This window comes from Anolis sagrei, chromosome 1, assembly GCF_037176765.1.
Source record: "Anolis sagrei isolate rAnoSag1 chromosome 1, rAnoSag1.mat, whole genome shotgun sequence".
Lineage (NCBI taxonomy): Eukaryota > Metazoa > Chordata > Lepidosauria > Squamata > Dactyloidae > Anolis > Anolis sagrei.
The window spans coordinates 286,931,839-286,954,895 of NC_090021.1; the positions used below are offsets into that span (position 1 = coordinate 286,931,839).

A 23,057-nucleotide genomic window follows, 5' to 3' on the forward strand; every position below is an offset into this window, starting at 1 on the left:
GTGCTTCATCCCATCAGTGAAAATACTGGAATGTTTCTCAGAAGTATGCCATCTGGTGCATTATTTACCACTCAAAGCAGTAAGCTGTATATGTATTCAACCAACAAAGTCCTGAGGAATTTTGGAAGTACTCCAGTTCTAGCAAGGAGAGGCAGCTCCTCAATATCTCTCATTAAAGAGTGTTGGGGAGGAAAGTAGCAAGCTACCAACATAACTGGAGTGGGATGGGATGAATGGGTGGAATTGGAGGACAACACAGAACAGCAACGCTGGAAGTGATTATATTTGGGATAGGGCTGCCTTCAGCAACTCACAGCACAAAATGCGTCTGTAGTAATACCGTCTATAGTAGTATTTTCTGTCTTTAATACTATTCAGAATTAGGTAAGCTGTTAGAGGCAAGCCATTTATAAGTTAATTTTATTCAGTCCAAGAGGTATAATGACAGAAACCAGAGGTGTTCATTTACAGCTCCAAATAGGTAACACAGAAAGCAAGTGGATTCCAAATAGTATGCTCTGAGTTGGTAAGATGTTACAAATTCCTTAATACACATCTTCAAATATAACAAGAATTACCCACACTATTATGGAATTTGTATATAATTTCTTCATAAAAGCGAATGAGCAGTGTGTGCGAGAAAGCATCTATAGCTTGGTAAATCTCACATCAAATAAAAGAATTAAGAACAACATATTACAAGATTGAATTCATTGTTATGCTTGCAGTTTGTGTGTTCTGCCATTTCTGGAAAAATTTAGAATTTCCTAATTTGAGGATTATTTGCTTCACTATTAATACAGCATATATATCCAACTAGAACTACTATCTTGTCATTATTGACAAGAGATTACATACAAGACTGACCATTATCTTATTACAATATAAAATTATGGCTCAGTTGGAAATGATTTGTAGAGAGGCAAGAAAATGAGGTATCCTCTTGTAATTTAAGAAAAGTTACAGTATAATGAACCAATTTGTTTTGAGCTCTTCCTTTGGCAGGACTTAAAGGCCGATACAGCAGCTGCCATTAGTCCACAAAATACTACTACTTCTGATTGCAACATAAATCTCATAAATTCTGCAATCCTTGAAAGTATTCCCAGTCCTCAAACTATCATAAATTCTTACATACTAAAAAAACCCAACTTAAACACACTAATAGCACAATATCCTTACAAAAAAAAAAAAAAAAAGATTTCCATGCTGTCTAATTCTTAATCAGGAGATAACTAATGTTTTCTTGGAAAAGCCCGAAAATGTAACGTATTTAAACTGGTACTACAGACATGTGAGTGCTAAATGAAGCACCTTAATCCTGCACAGAAATACTTTGCGGCCAAATAAATGACTACAGCAGACCTATAGAACTGTAACCACCAAACTAAATGCAGATTGCTTAGCAGTCCTATAGGCTAGTTTCCATGGCTTAGCTCTATGCCCAGTATTACAAAAGTGGGTAGTTTACAAGCAATAACAAAACATACCCAATTCAGAGATAGATCACAATTCATAGTGTAAGCCTGTACTTTAACTATGCCACAATTTCAAAATTCATGAAATACTACAAATACAGATTCGTTACATTGACAGAAACAGAAGCAAAGCTGATTTATTAATGATTGCACTCTTCCATATCATTTCAGTACAAATGCTAAATATGAGTTCAGATTGAAGAAAACTATTGTTTGAATAATCAGTATGTGTTCACATATTTAATTGGGTACCCAATGCAAAATTTCTTTTAAAATGAGTCCTGCCAAGTGGAACAAGGTGTTAAATTGTGCCCTTCTTCTATTCTATTTCTCTTCTCAGGATGTACAATCTTGCTGTTTAACCAAATACAAACTGATTGAACTGAAAGATAGAACACATTTCTTTTAAAAGATACAATTGGGAAAATAGTTTTGTTTTAGCCTACCATCAGACTTCTTTGTAATTTTAATAAATTGCTTAAAAAAATAATATTGAACACCAAGTTCTCTTTTCAGTGGGAGTATGAATCCGTGCCCACTGGATACACAGATATTTTTTTTAAAAAAGAAAAATGTAATAGTATTTCTGAGAAGTCTTAAAATTTGCATGCTACAAACAGTAAATGAAATAAAGTTTGTATCAAACATCCCAATGATTGCATTTAAGTGAAGAAAAACAAGTTTAAAGGTTCTGTGAGAATCATGTTTTATGTATGTTCACATAAAAAATACAGCACAGATTACTTGTCTTTTCTGAACTCAAACAAGAACTGCTACAGCTTAGAAAGAACATCCTTTCCAATTTATATACTGCATGTCAATGATCATGGATAATCAAAAGCATCAACCATTAAGCCATTTACCAGAATAGATGTGCACTATTCGTTACTTTTATGGAAGGTTTCATAATGAGATCAAGCACTCTGTGAAAGCAGGAACAACATAATGAAAAGAGACATTATGTATAAATCATTCATCTACTTTGTTTGCGATGACCTGCAATATTAAGTGAGGTAATTAATCTTGTGAATACATCCTGTTTTGTCTTTGAACAATTGCCTCACTCTTTGCCACTGAACTATTATAAAAATGGGGATAAAGGATAGAGAAAAGGACACAACAAAGAAAGAATCAAAATCAGAAAATGAAGCCCTGAGGATATGAAAAGGGTTTTTTATAATCTGTGTTTCTGATGTGCTGCTTTCCTGGATTTCAAACTGAGACCTGCTTTCAGGCAACAAAGAAGCCTTATGATACATCTTGCTTTGTTTCATCTTCTGGATTCTGTTATCTTCCTTCTTTGGAAATTGTGTTGTATAGACTTAAACTGATGTTAAAGCGGAATCAAGAACTGGAAGCTGACTATTAGTTATCAATAAGTCTTTTGGCTTTTACATTGGCTTGCTCAATACGATCCTTGTTGGTTTCGGCCTGGAAGAGAAAACACAGGGTAAATAATACTAGTAAATTAGGAAGAGAAAATCAACATATTCAAGTCATGCTATGTCACTATTATTGGGGATAACGGATGGATCATGACCTGTTAAGATTGCATCCCATCAGCGGCAGAAGAGTTTGAGAGCCTCAACTATTTACTAGCTTCTAACATTAGCTTCTGCACACTAAAAGATTTCTACACTCAAATTGACTCAAAGCTCAACTGACTTCTCTGTCATTCCTTTTAAAACTAAACATTCTAAACCATCAGTCACATGATCGCAGCCCCTCCCACTGCTTCAGTACGAAGAGACAAGGTAACTAACTGCAAACTATAAACAAAACATTCACTTCAGGTTACAAAATGACATACTAATAAAACATTACTACAAAATGGGCAAACATCACATAGAGGAGGCTTGAGAGGTTGCATTCTACAACAACTATTTCTTGAAAGGCTGGGCAAAAATTAAGTTCATATTTGATATTATGGGAAGGCAGGAGAAAGACATTGGGTCAGAGTAAGCCATTTAAGCAATGCCAGAGAACTTGGAGAAATGAACTCAAGACAACTCAAGGCAATTACCACAACTCAAGGCAATGATTTTGATAAACAGTATAAGCTTAATTGGCATAGGGGTCTTATATTTGCTCCAGCTTCCACCCTTGTACTCTGTTGCAAGTAAAAAGAGCAATGCCATTGTGAGAAAGATTAATGCAACTTTTTTTTGGTCATGTCAGGAGCAACTTGAGAAACTAAGTCGCTTCTGGTGTGAGAGAATTGGCCATCTGCAAGGACGTTGCCCAGGGGATGCCCGGATGTTTTGATGTTTTTGCCATCCTTGTGGGAGGCTGCTCTCATGTCCCCGCATGAGGAGCTGGAGCTAATAGAGGGAGCTCACCCACGCTCTCCCCGGATTTGAACCTGCGACCTGTTGGTCTTCAATCCTATCGGCACAGGGGTTTAATCCACTGCGCCACCGGGGGTAAAGTAGTATGCAACTACTTCCATACTATACTGACAATCCTTTAGCTCACATGTGCATATTTACCAATGTGTAAAGTTTTCTGAAATATACTAGATTGCTCTCCTTATTCTTTTAACTTTATTTCTGTCTTTGGTTCTTTCTGTGAAAGAAGTAATGCCAAGGAATGCACCTAAAAATACTTTATGTACCTAATGCCAAGGAATGGACCTAAAAACTGTATTTCCAGCTGAAAATCCAGCAACAATCATAGCAAGGTCTTTTAAAAAAGTATCAGAAAGCCTCATTCACTGAAACATTACATATTATGTTTAAATGAGATTTCAAAATTAAATTCAACACTTTAACATTTCATGGAAGGAAGAAGTCTAAAGGATTATTATAATACTATTTTAAGACTATTTTAATAATACTGTTTTTCTCTTTCAGACTGGAACAGATCAGAAATATTTACTTGGATTCCAGGATATTTAGAAATAAATAACGACTGTTTCCATGTATAACAACCATGACTAAAGGCCATGGAACCAGAAGTAAACATCTACAAAGACCTTACTTTGAGTATAAAGAATTATTTTGAAAATATATCTGACTATTGCATGGTTCTGTGGCCCACAAGATTTGTGGACTATTCTATCTCGGTGACAGGTATACTAAGGTGATAGTATCAAGAGATGCTGCTATCTTTGTTCTTACCTTCTCATTTATCCGGTCTATCTGCTTGTTTTGTGAATCAATCTCATTACCCATATCCAAAGCCATATTTTTCAGATTCCCCAAGATGTTTCCAACTTGGGTTAGATTTTCATCCATTTCATCTTCTCTGGCATCATTGGTTATCCTGTTGGAAGTATCAAGAAAAATTATTTTGAGAACTCAGTTTTTTTTCTGAAATAGTTTTTATAAGCTTGAACCAAAAAGTGTCATTATCTGCAGACAAATGGCAGGTTTATTGTAGTTTCTCTCTCTCTCAGAATAGTCATGCATAGGCTACAAAAAACAGATTTCTCTTCATTCTTTTCAAAATTTATTTATTTTTATTTATTTATTTCATTTCTACCCCACCTTTCTTGACCTCAGAGGGGACTCAAGGTGACCTAGAAATTCGGCAAAAATTCAATGCCACACAGGTAAACAATAAAACACATCTCATAAAAAAATAACAATCTAAACATATAAGCACTTAAAACCCATATCAATCAATCAACAGATTAAAAACCATATAAAATGCTGCTATTGTTGTAGAAGAGTAGCTGCTTACTCCTGTACATATCCAACTGTGGTCAGAAAATCAAAGCTCTCACCGTGTGATGAATCCCCCAGAATTTCCTCCTCCGCCCTGCTGCTGATAATCTATTGTCCGTCCCGGTTGTCTGGACACTACATGATCGCCTGAGTTCTCCATACCATCACCCCATGTTGTCCTATATGATTTACTAGACTCAAAATTCTTTGTTCTGCAAGAAAAGCAAATACATAATGAGATAAAAAGACATATTAAGATACTGCACAATAGGTAATTAAGCCAGGTTTCCTCTCCAATGACACTAGTTACAAATGCAGATTTGTCCTACAATTTGTGTTTTTAAGAGAGTACCACCCTAAATTCCTTATGGCTTTATCTTTCTAACATACCTTTAAATACATGTTTGTTGTACTTACACTTGGATTTATATGTATGCAGGGGAAGTGGACCTACGCAATATGGCTTTTACATAAGGATGAACAAAAATAATAAATATAAAGGTTCCATGATATTAAGTTTACATACCATATTTACATACACTGCCAATATTGGTTGTTTCAATTTATGTTTTGTAACTCACTAGTGGTAACTTTAATAAATAAATTGAATTGAATTAGCTGAACCACTTGCTTATATAAAGCATGTATGTATCACCCAGTTGAACATATATAGAATAGCTTAATGGTGTATGCGTAGAATTCACAACTCTTAGCACTGTATAGACATTTTTTATAAAAATCACTAGGATTTTACAGCATTGTATGGAAAAGAATCATTAGCACAATAGTGTATATCTGGGAAATTTTTTCCAGCTGTAAAACTCAATTTTGTAATTTCAAAATTTGACAGACAAGCTATAACTACGGAATATTCCTTCACATTTTAAAAAATTATATACAATCTACTAGTTTCCTGAAACAATGTCCAATAGATTTACAACTGAATATTGACAGTAGTAGTAACTATGGAAGATACAATTATTATTTTAGGTTAATTAAGCCAAAGCAAATAGCTTGACATGATCTACAAGCAACACAGTACACATACAACACAACTATAGACCATCACAAGATTCCTTGCATGTTAAGACAACATGCACATGCAGACAAACACTCAGTTAGAACGTCACCTTGAGGCAGCTGGTTAACAGTACAGGCTGCTTCATAAGATTGACCTTTTCATAAAGTCCACTCTGAATCCAATTTCTGATGTTTAATCTTCATTTTATTAAGCAAAGAAAGCAGGATTGTTAGGAGAAAGAATGAAAAAAAGAGTGAAAAGTAAGACAAGCAAACAGTTAAATAGTTGTTAGCAAACACACTATTTTAAATTATAGCTTTGGAATTATACATGTGATAGGAAACAAAGACAACATTAGCCCAAACATTAGAAGAAGAAAACAAATGTAGTGAGTGGTATATTTACAGGTTAAGGCTAGGTCTTCCCGTAACTATAATAAGAAGTCAAAGCATGATGGGTACTTCAGGAACAGAAAAGGAAATGGTTTTGTTAATTCCCTCCATCCCATAGCAACCCATGCTGTTCCTTCTTTTAACTTTCTGTTTTGGGATTATGTCTATGGAAACAGACTCCACAGCAATGCCAGATATTGCACACTCTCTCAGAGAAAAGACATGAAATGTGACAGCAAAAGGTGAAAGAAGAAAATTGGGACTTAGTACGTACATCTCACTTTTCCCCTCAGCACTCAAAAAAATGAATCTACAAATTTACCACACTGAGTATATATTTTATTTTAACAGTATAAATCAATATTGGCACTGATCAATATATTCTGAGAACATTAACAAGTTGTTTTTGCATCTAAATGCTTTATTTTCCACCACCCTAGAAAAAAACCTGTAACAACTACATTTTTCAAAATACAGAGCAAAATGCAGCCATATCTCCAGCCTTTGACAAAAAAACAAAACACTTTTGTCTAAAGTTATTTCATAGGAACCCAGTCTAGGTCTTCCCTTTTTGTATTCTGGCTACTGGAAGGATATTTTTTTTGCCAGTATTGGAATTAGGAGGATAGTGAAGGAGGGTTATCGAAAGACTGACTTTCAGTGTTGGGTTGCAGCAGTCTGCAATACACAACAGCATGAGAAAGAATGCGAGTACTCTGAGTGATCCTACTGTGACTGTGTGTGTACTTATATGCAACAGGCAAGGTAAACACCTGCCTCCATAACTCCATACTAAGCATGTGTGAAGAGTAAAACAAAAAGACAAGGGGGAAAGGATTAGACTGCTCACCAGCTACACTGACATACTGAAAGAGCATATGCCTCCAAGCATAGCCAAAACAAAGCGGTTATCATAAGAGGAGGCTGTTGAAAGAAAAAGAATAATCCCAGGATACATTTTGGAAACAGCATTCAAGGTGTCTCTGGAAGACACAAAATGGTTTTGTTTACTTATGCAATGTTTTGTTTACTTACTTATAGTCTGCCTGTTTCATTTCACATGTGTAAAGAGAAAAGATAGCTTGTGGAAACATGTTGAACTGCTCTTCTTTTTGTGTTGTAGGAATCTATTTCTAATCATTACATGTAATTTCTACCTCTGGAACCATTTTTTATAAAGAAGTAAAGCCCAGAAGGACTTCTACTTCGTTGACATTTTAAAAATCTTTGATATTTGTCTTAAAGAGAGCGAACTTATCAACAAACTTTAACTGACCTATTGCAAGGACAGACACAGAGACCACAACACTTATTGAGTTCTTTTAAATTCTTCTCAGCTTCTCTCATGTCTTTGTTTATCTGGTCCATTCCTTCTTCTATACGGTTCAGCTGTTCTGAAACACAAAATTAAGCATGAAATGTTTACAGACTTTAAGGCTGAATAATGGTATGGTCTCCATACAGAAACCAGACCGTTAAAAAGATGAACAATAAATATGAACAACACAGCACATAAAAGGCTCTTTTCCCCTGAGCAGTCAGCCTTGAAAAAAAAAGTCTTTACCTGAAAGGAGAGCAAGGAAATTGTCTGTCTAACTTGTCTAGATAATTCAATAGCCTTGGAACAACAACTCCCTGTCCCATGTTCCACCAGATGTACACATGAACATGGTGGAAAAGCGCAAAGGGCCTCCTCAAAAGATTTCAAGACAAAGGCAGGTTCCTATAGGGAGATATGGTCCTTCAAATAACCTGGGCCAAAGCACATTTAATTCTTTCCAGAAAGAAAATGACAGCCATTGTAAGAGATACAACAGCTAAAACACATCTGAAGACCTATCTCTTCTGGCAATCCTACCCAGTTAATTTTAATCATGATTTTTAAACTCGCATATAGTGTTCACTATATTTTAATCTTTGTTCTGTGTATTTTAATATATGTATTTTGTAGAAATATGTTTTAATAGATGTATTTTATATAATTTTTATGATGATCATGTGTTTTCACTATCATGTAACCTACCTCGAGCTACAAGGAGAGTGGGTAAGAAATAAAACTATTATTATTATTATTATTATTATTATTATTATTATTATTATTATTTGATACACAACAAGATTAGTTCACAGCAAACAAGATCAACTAAGAAAGAAATTTTGGTGCTATAAGGTTTCATAGACTGAGTCTACTTAATGAGATGTAATTAAGGAATGTGTCACTGTGGCTGGATCTGATAACTCAAGAGACACGTACAGCTGAGGCCCAATTCTTTTTGCTGTGTATGCCCTGTTGGCAAAAGTTTTCAGCCAGACTTGGACTTATGTCTGGACTACATAATACAATAGGCTCTTTGTATCCGCTGGGGTCTGATTCCAAGACCCCCATAGATACCAAAATCCGTGGCTGCTCAAGCCCCATAATGTACAGCAATGTTATAGAATGCTATCCCTTTCATATTTAAAAAATATTTTCAAACCATGGATGAATACAGAATCCATTTATGTGGAGGGCAAACTATAATATTAGTCAGGTCTCATTACGCAGTAAAAAGATTTAAAAACAGATTAATACTTTATAACAAAAGCTGTCATGCTGGTCTTGTGACTCACCTCCTTGTTCATCTAACATGGCGATAGTTTTGATTCCAGCATCTTGGGACTATTAAAGAAGAAAATATTGGTAGTACAAAATGAGGAAGAAATGGATGCAAAAGTTCAAGGTACAATAGAAATGTTCTATAATTAACTACATGAAACAAAATGAGTAATACAATATTATATTAGTGTCATATAAAGTTGAATTTTCAAGCTGTGATATGAATACATTCAGAATATTAATGTCACCATTCATTCAATATCATGAAAGAGCTCTTCATTAATATATCATTCATGTACTATAAAATAGACAGAATTGTAATTATTTTTTTATTTAGCCCTCTTCCCACAAAAAACATTTCAGCCCTTTCTTACCTCAACGGCCAAGCCAAGAATCCTCCTTGTGCTTTCTAAAGACTAAAAAAAGACAAATTCCATTTTAGACCCACAAGGTTTTAAAAACTTTATAGAAAGCACACTATAATACATGTCAATTCCAATAATTTAGTGCAATCTCCATCTGTACAACTCGTTTGCAATGTTTTCAGTTACACACTCAAAATTGAATTCCTATTTTTTGTCTTAAATATTTGGCCAATTGCCCCCTATGCTGTTTAACATATACATGAAACCACTGAGAAAAGTCATCCAGAGCTTTGGAGTACACCTGTATGTGGGTGACACTCAACACTACTACTCCTTTCCATCTAATGCCAAGGAAGCTGTCCTGACCCTAAACCAGTGTCTGTCATCAGTAATGGACTGGATGAGGGTAAACAAATTGAAACTTAAGCCAGATAAGACAGAGGTACTCCCGGTCAGTCGTAAGGCAGATCAGGGAATAGGGATACAGCCAGTGTTGGACAGAGTTGCACTCCCCCTGAAGGCACAGGTTCACAGATTGGGGGTCCTTCTGGACTCAACGTTGATCCTGGAGGCCCAGGTATCTGCAGTGGTTGGGACAGCTTCTGCACAATTAAAACTTATGTGCCAATTGCACCTGTTTCTTGAGAAGCCAGATCTGGCCACAACGGTCCATGCCTTAGTTACATACTGTCTGGATTACTGTAACACACTCTGCGTGGTACTGCTTCTGAAGAGTGCTTGAAAACTTCAGCTGGTCCAAAGAGTTGCAGCCAGGTTGTTCACTGGGGCTGGCCAAAGGAAGCGGACAACCCCCTTGTTGCAGTAGCTCCGCTGGCTGCCAGTCTGTTACCGGGCACAATTCAAAGTGCTGGTTATGACTTTTAAAGCCATAGACGGTTCAGGTCCAGGCTATTTGGCTGACAGCATCCACTTGTATGAACCTGCCCGGACCCTGAGATCTTCTGGAGAGGCCCTGCTCTTGGTCCTACCTCCATCTGAATCTCGGCTGGTGGGAATAAAACAATGGGCTATCTCAGGGGCTGCCCTTTGACTCTGGAACTCCTTGACCAGGGAAGCCAGAATGGCCCCTCCCTGCTTGCCTTCTGGCAGCAGGCTAAAACCTTTTTATTCAAATCTAGTGAGGGGGTGCTGTGGTTTTTAACTGTTTGATGGATTTTAACTGATTTTTTAAATGCTGCTTGTGTTTAATTCTATTTTAATGTTTGCATTTTTGTATATTTTAAATTGCATATTAATGCTTTTATGTCAACCCACTTTGATCCCCACTTTGAGTTATTATAAAACAGGGTATAAATAAATATAAAGATAACAACAATAACAACAACACCAACAACAACAAGGTATGGGGTCTCACCTCAATATTTTAGAAACAATTATAGGTACCTGTACCTAAGCCCATTACATGCTTAGTGGGCTTTATAAATCCTGATTAGTTTTGCTTTATCTGAAGCCTATTTTGATTGGATAACGATATGAGAAAAATGTGTTCTAACCAACAAGATATTTACCTCATCTGTAACTTGATGGGCTCTCAGTTGAATATCTTCAGGTGACAACTCAGCCATGATATATGTCTTGACTATTCAGAAATACTCGTATTTCTTCTGTAACAATATAACAATATAATTACAATGTCATTTGAAATTCCACAACTACATAATAAGTTAATCTAAGAAGCACAGAGACTCACAACTATCCAGACACATGATCTCATCCAGTGACCCAGCCGAATGAAGGTTTAATTTTTGTTCCCATTGGTTGCAGCTAACCATATGGTAAAATAGTAAACAATGAAATGTACTAATCAAGCCCATCAGTTGCCTGTTCCTGCCCTTTACTATTCAGCTGTGAAAATGTATCACACACTCATTGTTCATACTGGTGAAAGGATTTGCAGACCAAGGGGAGAATTGGTATAATACTCATTTCCTGTACAGGACCTGAGCCTATGAATATAATTAGTCACTTTCTACTAGAGAATCTAGCAAAGCTAGGGAGAAGGCAATCCCAATGCCATACTACACCTACATTTCTACCAAACAGGCACTGCTGGTTTTCCTAGCCCTCTCCAGTCTGTGTTCAAGTGATGTAGAAGAGGGGGGGGGGAGAGATTTCCATTGCAATCACTGGGCACAATGGTCTGAGACTTTGGAGAGCCAAATCCAGTCTGCCGGTGTTCTTTGGGAACCTCTGCACTAGAGAGATCTGAAATGTAGAAGGCTTCCCACAGAACACAGATATCAACATCATCCCCCATGGATGTATTCGCATATTGCAAATTGTGAAAATTAGGAAGCCTAGGGGGCCTCATTTCCCCGCACCCCCAGAGATCTTGGACATCACATCCACACTGCACCCCTCTTTAACAAATTAACATACTGGTATTTCCCACGGAATGTACCCTTGGGAATATTTCCATTATGTTCAGCCTGCCACCCAAGGCCATTTTAGGTCCAGGAAAGCCTCTTGAACATTATTCCTGACTTATGCTGACCCTAAATCTATTATTGGCTTGGCTTTGCAAGACTGGCCATTGCCAATCTCTTGAGACAAAGAGAGTTATTTTTCCATGATCTTCAAGTATGGGATCCTGCATAGGAGGATCAGACAGCTCCTTCACTCTCTCTCTCCAGCTTCAAACTACAAACTGCAAAACTAGTGACTTAAGATGGATAGCACAGACCTCAAAAACAAACATATTAACATTTCATTAGAATTAGTAAAAGCATTTTAAAAACTAGATACCAGCTGTCATATGCATTAAAATTTCCATATAAAATTCAAATTCCCATGCCAAATTTTACATGTCTAAGTTGCTTGATCTTGGATATCATCACAGGCAGAAATTCACATAACAATGTGGATTTTATACAGCTGTGTGGAAGGTGTCTTGGTCCTTGAAAATTTCTGGGTTTTTTAAAGCGTGAAAGTAAATTTACTTTCCAATTTACTGCCAATTTACTTTAAGTGTCGTACAAATTTGTCTTTTCCCCCCTGCTATTCTAAACATCTCAAGGAAACATCCCTGTTATCCTTGACAAAAAAATTTATTAACAGATATCTAAAGAAATGAATTGGGAACTATTTAAAAAGGTTCATGTTGCAAACTGCAAAGAAAAACGAATATTATATTGTTGGCCAATGGGCTGGATCATTACATGAGCAGATGAGCAAATGAAGATAGCAAGAAAAGCAACAGCAAAGCAAGACTACAAAACTCAGCAATTCACTTGCTATTATGTTGCTATGCAAGGACAATTATATTAAAAACCCTAAAATTATAAAAATCATAAACACTTATATTCAAAACCATAAAATCATAAAAATCTCAAACGACGACTTAATCTGATGCTGCTGTCTATAAAAGTTATGCTAACTTCTGTTACTCTTCAAAGTGCCACATGACTCTTTGTTGGTTTGCTGCAGGATAACATCATTCACTACTGCAAATGTTTGCAACTGTGTAATTTCCTCTTGCAACACAAACAACATTTACTTTCACACTTTAAAAAAACCCAGAAATTTTCTAGGACCAAGACCCCTTCCACACAGCTGTATAAAATCCACATTGAACTGGATTATATGGCAGTGTGAACGCAGATAACCCAGTTCAAAGAAGATATTGTTCATTATCTGCCTTGATATTCTGGGTTATATGGCTGTGTGGAAGGGCCCTAAGAAACAGTTAAAAAGAAAGACAAACAGAAAGTATTTGTCTCCGAGAAGATTCCTCTTTCACTTTGATATCAACTGTAATTTATGAGTAAATGAAGAAGTGATCTGCCAATCTAAACATTGAAAAGCTAATAAAGAACAGGGTGTACTACTGCACTGTATCAGGGTATTTCCAACAGCATCCTGACTCCAAAAATGTAGACATTCCTAGGTTTTATTTTACAGCATTTAGTTTTTCTTTAATTCTTTAACCATGTACTTACTGGCTAAATGGCCTGCCAAACTCACACAAAGAGAACTCAAAAGCCTATACCCACTTAGTTCCAACTAGAGTAGGGACATAAAATTACTGTAATTATGTATTGGTTCAATAATTAATTGAATTGCCTGCACTAGCTGGGATTAACCAATAGGATTCCAGTCAAAGAGACTATCAGTCGAATTGGATTTAATACAGTTACTGTTTATTTACACCATTAGAGTCAGAAAGGTATTTCTCAATTTCTGCCACAAAGAGGAATTAAAGTTTGTTTTTCCACCTCTGACCAAACCGATATGAACAGATGCGACTCACTTGATAGTGTTAATAAATTCAGTTCAAATACACTTCATCTACGGTTACCCATTTAGGAGCTGATTAATGATTTCAGTATAATAGTGAGGAACACACATATATGTCAAATTATTTAAGCTTTTTACGAAAGTTGATGTATTGTCTTACATTTTATCAAAAGCCTACATAATCCGAGTATATAGCACCAAACCTGGAAATTTGGTTGTACCAATAGCAATCTGATGAGGACTTGTACTATCTTGTAAAAGAAAGAGAGTATCCCCATACATTGCTTTGCATTGCTCAAACATGAAAACTCAGACAATTAAGAACTTTTTCCTGTCTTCTTATCAGCTTCCTGAACATGTTGCAGAAACAATAGTGTTATTAATCCTCTTTCAGGAAGTTGAGCATCAGCATGTTAATCCTCTTGCTTGTTTAACACTTGAAGCTCTGAAGCACTCAGAAAGCATTTCTAGAATTCAATAGTAATATTCATTTACCTACATAACAAGCAAAGAATTTCAAACACTGGCATCATTTGTGAAGGCAGGTGTTTGTCCAAAAACATTTCCCTTTTCCAGCAGATGTTTATCACCAATTTTACTAGGCTTTCTCCTCATATTTTATATTTCTTTTTATTTCCAACATTTATCTTTCCACCTGAACTGGGATCTAATGCTGAATGTGTTGTTTCACACATCAGCCTTCAACTCCACTTCTGACCATAACCCATCATCCTCTCATGAAAATACTATCCTTTAGGTTTTGAATTTTTATCTTAAGCATAGGTAAAGGTAGAGGTAGTCCCCTGACATTAAGTCCAGTCATGTCTGATTCTGGGATGTGGTGCTCATCTCCATTTCTAAGCCGAAGAGCCAGCGTTGTCCGTAGACACCTCCAAGGTCATGTGGCCGGCATGACTGCATATAACTAAGTAAATGCTGTAACTTATTTATAACTGTGCCCTGACCTACAAGAAGCACTGCCTGAATATCAAGCAAAAAGTGGGCACTAGAAACAATATCATACGAAAGATGACTGGGGATCACAACCAGATATAGTAAAGACATCTGCCCTTGCGCTTTGCTACTCTGCTGCTGAGTATGCATGCCCAGTGTAGAACACATCTCACCACGTTAAAACAATGGATGTGGCTCTTAATGAGACATGCTGCATTATCACGGAGTGTCTGTGCCCTACACCACTGGAGAAATTACACTGTTTAGGCGGTATTGCACCACCTGACATCCGCCAGGAAGTAGCAGCCAATAGTGAAAGGCCCAAGGCAGTGACATCTCCAGCTCATCCCTTGTTTGGGTATCAGCCAGTACGTCAATGACTTAAATCAAGAAATAGTTTTCTAAGATCTACAGAGACACTCGCTGGAACACCTCAGCAAGCGAGAGTCCAAAAGTGGCAGGCTCAAACCCAGAACCTCAACCAATGGCTGATACCAAATGAGAGACTCCCCCCTGGGCACACAGAAAACTGGGCGACTTGGAAGGTGCTGAACAGACTGCGCTCTGGCACCACGAGATGCAGAGCCAACCTTAAGAATTGAGGCTACAAAGTGGAATCCACGATATGCAAGTGTGGAGAAGAGCAAACCACTGACCACCTGCTGCAATGCAACCTGAGCCCTGCCACATGCACAATGGAGGACCTTCTTATAATAACACCAGAGGCACTCCAAGTGGCCAGCTACTGGTCAAAGGACATTTAATCAACTACCAAGCTTGCAAACTTTGTGTTTTGTTTGTTTGTTTATTTTTAATGTAATACAACTGTTTGGCTTGCTCCTGACACGATAAATAAATAAATTTATATATTTACTGTCACTATATTTCTACCCCGCTCTTCTCAACCTGAAGAGGACTCAAATTTTTAAAAAAGCTAAAAAGGGAAATTGCTTAATTCCTTATGCATTATGTTGTGTTATGTATTCAAAGTTAATATTAAGTAAGCTAAATACGCCAATACAAAAGGTCAAACTGCATTCGGTGTATAACATTTAGAGCAGCTAGGAAAATGCAAGGATAATAGTATGTGAGACCCAAGTGCAGTAAGGATGCCAGCCTATGGAATGAGATGTCTGTTCTGGATAAATAACCTCCAGAGAACAGAGTTCTGTGGCTTTTCTTAGAAAAATATTGTTCAGACGGGGTTTGCCTTTCTCTTGCTCAAGGTCAAGCAATGAGTTTCCATGGCTAATCGGGTCTTTAAACCCTGGTCCCCAGAATCTTCCTTTAAGATTACATTAGAATGTATGGTAATAAAGGATAATATTATGCATGGCCAAGTGACGTACAACATAAATGGGGATGATGGAGAACAGAAAAGGACAGAAGCTGATCAGGAAGAGGGAAAAGTTATTTAATATGGGGAGACATGCGAGAAAGAAAAATCATACTCTGATGCCTCAACATAAAAGGGTGAAGAACATCATCCCATGCAGACAGAAATAAAAATCAGTTTCACAGAATTTCTGGGAACAAGAAGAATATGAAAAAGTGTTTTGTTTTTTTGAGGGAAGGACATTGTGAAGTGCTTCATGCAGAAAAGGCCCTATAGTAAAAAGAGTGGTAAAAAAGGTTAATACAATAAAGCAGTTAGATCTGGATACTGCTGGAATAGAGAACAAAAATAGTTAACTCCATTTGCCAGGTGCACAGGATGGGTGGGAATTTATGTATAAGGAAATGTACAAATTATCCAAAGCCAGAGTCCACACAGAGCAGGTTAGTCCAGTTAAGTCCCACTGAATTCAACAGGCTTTTCTTTCATAACACAGCATAAGAACGGCATCTTTCTAGTGAAGGAAACATCAAGTGGACTGCATTAAAATAATTTATGTCCAAGGAAGTGCTACACAGGATACACAAAGCTCATCCCTGATGGCATTACTTTCACAGTTCAGAGGCACAGGGGACATATCTTTCAAATACATGCATAACAGTTTAAGATTTATTCCCCTGGGTTAATGTGGATGCTGACATCTCCAAATTCAAACTCATGGATAACTTTTGACAGCACTGGTAAAGTGAAAACAAAAGTTGTGGACTACATGTTCACATGTAAAATGATGTAAAACTGGGCCAGATATGTGAAATGAGATCATGCTGTGGTTCTCAGAGATTCTGCTTCATGTTCCAAAGACAAAGAACTAATTCGTCATTATTTGTCTTCACTCTTATGCATATTCATAAAACCACTGACAAACTCATTTTTGTAGCCTCCCTCTTTTTCTCATCTTCTGTCAAGATGAATTTTTTAGCAGCAACAGCAGCAACCCAGTGAAATGGGACTGAAAAAATCCAGATTTTCAATGTCAAGTTCCACCAGCATGTCTGCAATAAACAATGCAATTAAACTTAGTGTGCTAAAGTGGTATTATACTCCAGCCAATTCTACTGAAGTTGTTTTTACCTGCCTACACCACACAAAATAATCAGCAGTACCCCCACAATTTAGCATTTACAAAGCATGCATGAAATAAAAAAGGGAGAGAACAGATTATCCTACTTGAGCAGTTTGCTCTAGTACTTAAAAAAACCCAAGCAGATCTTTAAGTCTATTCAACAAAATGAAAGACATAAGAAAAATGGAGAGCAGTGAAAGAAAGAAAAAGTGTCTCTGGATGCATTTATGAAGAAGCTTTTAAGTGGTCTCTATAAAGTTTCCGGTCCCAAGCATTTCACATCTAAGGGATACTCAATTCCGAGTAAGTCAGCTGACTTACACAGGTTGAGTATGCTTTAAACAAAATGCTTAGGACTGAAAGAGTTTTGGAATTCAGATTTTTTAAAAATACCTGTATTTGGAAATACATACACAAATGAGATATATACGAGATAGGGCTCAAGTCTAAGCAGGGGATTAATTTATGTTCTATATATATTTAATACACATAGCCTGAAGGTAATTTTATACACAATATTTTAAATAATATCATGAATGAAATAAAGTTTGTATACACTGAACCATCTGAAATCAAAAGTGCCCTCTCTCAGCCACCTATTTGAACTTGAGGATATAGTACTCTGTTAAACAAAACTCTCAAGCAAAAAGCAATAAAAATCAAAGGAATGTTTTAAATAAAAACAAAAATAAGATCAATCGTAAGTGAAAATGTAAAACTGTGTTATACTAAGCTTGTCTTAATTTGCTTTTAATTATTATATTTCAACATTAAGATCAAGTCTATACAGAATAGATGGTATGATATAGTATGAGGTATAGCATTAGTTAGGACAATGTTTAATAGTAACCCCCAAGCAACCAAAATTTACATTTATTGGCATCTACCAATTCCCATGGGTGCCAGTTAACTGAAAGTCTACTGTATTTTAGAAATCTGAATAAGGCGTGTGTAACCTGGTCATTTTATTTCACATATTGTATGCCTTGGAGAAAAAGTTTGCTGAAACTCATTGCCCTGCTCTTTTGTTTTGTTGTGTAGGAACCTTGCTCTATTCTTTCCATATTACAATACTTCTGCCTCTGGTCCTAGTTTCTGTTGAAGATGTAATTCCTAGGAACTCATCAGCTTCATTAACTGTGGTATGTCTGTAATGCAAAACAGCCAAAACATTGAGCTGTATGTGAAACTTCCTCTGCTCACTAGATGGTGAAAGATAACAGTTCCTTTTTTTAAAAAAAAACCAAAAAAACAGGGTGTCGCAAAAGTCTCTGTACATAGGAAAAGTGAACAAACTCATATTTTCAGATATACAACATGTAGAGAATATTTTTGCAAAATTTTGTAAGGAATGTTTTGTAAATAAACGTAATTTAACTAAAATGTCCCTATTAATGGTGACTTTGGGGACACCCAGTAGAAAGAACGGTGGCTTTACTAAAAATTAAACCATGCTATTGCTCTAACACTGCAAAATTATAGCAGTTTACCATAATGGTTTAATACGATAAAATTCTGTTATCTGTAGTGGTACGAAAGCTCACTAACAGAGGCCCCACCTATGCCGTCATATAGCGTAGTTTGAAACTGCATGATACGGTCTGTGTGTAGACTCATATAAATGAACTGTATATGCTGACATATAATGCAGTATCAAACTGCATTACAGACAGTCCTCAAGTTATGAACAAGATAGGTTCTGTAGATTTTCTGTCCCTGTGATGATTGGATTTTGAAAAACTTGACTTATTGCAGAAACAAGGATTGGTGATAAACTTCAGCTGAGACACCTTTTTCCCAGGATAACTCTTCCAGGAGTGATTTCCCCTTTCAAGGGGTAGATTTCTCTCACTTCCTGTGATCTTAAATATGAGTCGTTTGTAAGTCGGATGTTTGTAACTCAGGGCTGCCAGCATAGATGGGGCCGGAGAAGGGCAAATACCTCATAAAACTATCCTTATTATGATTATATTGTTATCTGTTGTTTTTATTAATGTTATATTGTTATATAGTGTTATTTTCCTCTCAGCATTTCAGGTTCATGGCTTGAGTCTCCCTCCATAGATGTTCCTTTGTTAGCCTTATTATGATTATAATGTTATATGTTATTATTACTAATGTTATAATGTAACCCATCACATATGAGGATGGCGGGGACAAGGGAGATGGACTTCACAACAGTGCCCCCCCCCCCCCCCCGAAGCTCTGGAACATCCTTCCCAGCGAGATTAGACAATCCCATCCTTACATTTACGTGGGATTTTAAGACATGGCTGTGTAAACAGGCTTTTGGCAATGTAGTAAACACTTTTAATGTGAACAAGGGTTTTTTTAAATATGGATATACCTCGAGTTGGGTAGTAGCGCCCTTCTAACTCATAGAAATGACTGTGTTTTTAACTAATGTTTTATTATTTTTATTGTTAATTTTGTTTACTTGTGTTTTGGCTTATCTTGTTTGTTTTTTATATTGATTTGATGTATTATTTGTGTACTTTATTGTATTTATTCATGTTGTGAGCCATTCCGAGTCCCTCAGGAACATGAGGCGGCGTACAAAAGTTTGTTATTATTATTAGAACAATAATCCAATAGCATACAGCCTTGGCTGACATGTTATGCCAGAGGTCCTCAAACTTTTTAAACAGAGGGCCAGGTCACAGTCCCTCAAACTGTTGGAGGGCCGGATTATAATTTGAATAAAAACATGAATGAATTCCTATGCACAGTGCACATATCTTATTTGTCATGCAAAAAACACTTAAAACAAAATAATAATTAAGATGTAGAACAATTTTAACAAACATAAACTTATTAGTATTTCAATGGGTTGTGCGGGCCTGCTTTTGGCTGCAGGGATAAGATTTTTGTTGTTGTGTGCTTTCAAGTCATTTCAGACTTAGGCTGACCCTGAGTGAGGGCTGAGTAAATGACCTTGGAGGGTCTTATCTGGCCCCTGGGCCTTAGTTTGAAGACCCCTGTGTTACGCTATATGTTACATTATACTACCTTGTGCTTTTAATGTGTTGTATATTAATTAGTATAATTCTTCATGCTTTAGGTTCATTGAGTTAATTCTTGTTTGATTGTTATAAGCTATATTGAGTTTAATGTATTGTCGAAGGATTTCATGGCCGGAATCACTGGGTTGTTGTAGGTTTTTTCGGGCTATATGAGGTTCTAGAGGCATTCTCTCCTGATGTTTCGCCTGCATCTATGGCAAGCATCTTCAGAAGTAGGTAGAAACTACCTCTGAGGATGCTTGCCATAGATCAGTGGTTCTCAACCTGTGGGTCCCCAGATGTTTTAGCCTTCAACACCCAGAAATCCTAACAGGTGGTAAACTGGCTGGGATTTCTGGGAGCTGTAAGCCAAAACACCTGGGGACCCACAGGTTGAGAACCACTGCCATAGATGCAGGGGAAATGTCAGGAGAGAATGCCTCTAGAACATAGCTACATAGCCCGAAAAAACATACAACAACCTATATTGAGTTTATTTCACTCTATGTTTTATTTTGATTGTCTAAAATGACAAACGCTCAATGCCAAAACCAAATAGACCAGGTGTTCTCAATCTGTGGGTTCCTAGGTGTTTTGGCCTACAATTTCCAGAAATCCAAGCCATTTTACCAGCTGTTGAAGGGCAAAACATCTGGGAACCCAAAGGTTGAGAACCACTGGTCTATTTGGTTTTGGCATTGAACGTTTGCCATTTTGTTATTCCTGTAAACTGCCCTGAGTCCCTTTGAGGAGAGGGGGGTTATAAATTAAGTTTATTATTATTATTGACAATTAAAGTGCACTTGAATTTTGTATTATTTTCTTTTGATATTTTATTGTATTTTATTTGATGTATGATTGTATGTTTGTATTCTTTTTGCTTTGTTGTAATCGTTGGGCTTGGCCTCATGTTAGCCGCCCTGAGTCCCCTTGGGGAGATGGTGGCGGGGTATAAACAAAGTTATTATTAGGTTCTTGTGGGTTTTTTCGGGCTATAGGGTCATGTTCTAGAAGCATTTCTCCTGACGTTTCGCCTGCATCAGGAGAAATGCCTCTAGAACATGGCCCTGTAGCCTGAAAAAACCCAGAAGAACCTAAAGTTATTATTATTATTATTATTGAAGGGGATAACCCTGCCAGGATTTAAAAAAAACACACAGAACAAAAATGAGGACCAGGGGTAGCTCAACCCATTACGCTAAGTAAGCATTTGCAGTATAGTTGATTTTGCCCAGGGGCACTCTTGAGGTGCTCTTGGGGGAAAATAGACCTTAACATATGTGAGTTGTAGTTACTGGGATGTATGGTTCACCTACAATCAAAGAGCATTCTGAACTCCACCAATGATGGAATTGAACCAAATATGGCACACAGAACTCCCATGACGAACAGAAAATATATATCAGTGATTGGTTTGGGGGGGGGGGGAGGCAAAATACTAAGTTCTTGTGGGTTTTTTCGGGCTATATGGCCATGTTCTAGAGGCATTTCTCCTGACGTCAGGAGAAATGCCTCTAGAACATGGCCATATAGCCCGAAAAAACCCACAAGAACTTAGTGATTCCAGCCATGAAAGCCTTCGACAATACAGGCAAAATAGTTTGCTTACCATTGAAAATTACTTAGGTCAACCTCTGATGAGGACACACACATGCACACACTCTGGCACACTCAAACTGTGGTCCTCCAGCTGTTTGGGCCTCCAACTCCCAGAGGCTTTAAGGAATTCTGGGAGTTGGAGGCCCAAACAGCTGGAGGACAACAATCTGATAGTGATGCCTGCTTCAGAGAGACCCAACCAGACCACAGGAAGCCGGGCCTAGTCCTACATGGGAAACACTTCTGAAACTAGGCAGCCAAAATCCAAGCCAGGGCTTCAGAGGAGGCACTTTGGGGGAGCTTCTCCCACGTTGCCCCCATTGCCTTCCTCCCCTTCTTCTTCTTCTTCTTCTTCTTCTTCCCACAGGGCTCTTCCTCCTCGCCCTGAGTTCCTCCTCCTCAACGTGTCGCCTTGGCTTCCTATTCCTCTCAAGACAAGAAGAAGCCCCAGTAATCTTTCCCACGCTCCTTCTTTCTTTCTTCATCTCTACAGAAACTCACCACAGGCCGTCTTTGCCCTCTCTGCCTTCCTCTCTCTCCAGCCTCAGGTCTTCCTTCGTCGCTGGGCAAGCCTTGTCTCCTCCGGAAAGCCCCTCTCGCCCGCCTTTCCTCCTTCGGCTCAAGCCAGCCAAGCCCCACCCGGCCTGCCTTCTCTCCTTCCTTCCTCCTCCGCCAAGCCCTCGCCTCCCCGCCTCCTTCGCGTTGAGTTTCGCAGCGCATTGGTCGCTCGCTCGGCCAGAGCTGTTATAGGTGAAACTTCATGGCCGTCCAGGCCTGGCCCCGCCCCTCGCTTCACCACCTTTGCATCCCCGCCCACCTTTCCTGTTTGTCTAAAATGTTGTCATTCAGAGGGCAGGCGGAGGAGAGCTCTCTCAACCTCCTGGCACTGGAGGCCCTGCCACATTATCTGAGTGTGGACTCAGATAACCCAGTTCAAAGCAGATATTGTGGGATGTTCTGCCTTGATATTCTGGGAGATAGGGCTGTGTGGAAGGGCCCAGAGACATATACACCTAAAGGACCTTCCACACAGCCTTATAACCCAGAATATTAAAGCAGAAAATCCCACAATATCGGCTTTGAACTGGGTTATTTGAGTCCACACTGTCATATATTCCAGTTCAAAGCAGAAAATGTGGGGTTTTATTCAGCTGTGTGGAGGAGTGGGGGCTAAGGCTGGATCTATGCTGCCAAATACGGCCTTTTGAACAGTAATATATGGTCAATGTAGAGCCATATGCAGTTTGAACTGCGTTAAATGGGTCT

At 37.8% G+C, this 23,057-nt stretch overlaps 1 protein-coding gene across 1 annotated transcript; it reads right to left on the reverse strand.

Moving 5' to 3' along the window:
* Positions 1–403: 403 nt before the first annotated feature.
* On the reverse strand, positions 404–22,545 carry SNAP23 (synaptosome associated protein 23). Its single transcript, XM_060760975.2, has 8 exons — positions 22,293–22,545; positions 11,050–11,145; positions 9,530–9,571; positions 9,170–9,218; positions 7,836–7,953; positions 5,206–5,358; positions 4,598–4,742; positions 404–2,909 (listed from the first exon to the last, which is right to left on the reverse strand). The coding sequence occupies exons 2-8, from the start codon at positions 11,104–11,106 to the stop codon at positions 2,844–2,846; spliced, it is 630 nt and encodes a 209-aa protein (XP_060616958.2). The 5' UTR covers positions 11,107–11,145; positions 22,293–22,545; the 3' UTR covers positions 404–2,843.
* Between the last annotated feature and the right edge of the window lie 512 nt (positions 22,546–23,057).

Coding starts and splice junctions, on each gene's coding strand:
- SNAP23 (XM_060760975.2), bottom strand. CDS start 11,106: ATGGCTGAGTTGTCACCTGAAGATATTCAACTGAGAGCCCATCAAGTT. Junction 5,359..7,835: donor TGTGTCTGTCCTTGCAATAG/GTCAGTTAAAGT, acceptor CTTTTCTTGCAG/AACAAAGAATTTTGAGTCTA. Junction 4,743..5,205: donor TCTGGGGGATTCATCACACG/GTGAGAGCTTTG, acceptor TACTTCCAACAG/GATAACCAATGATGCCAGAG.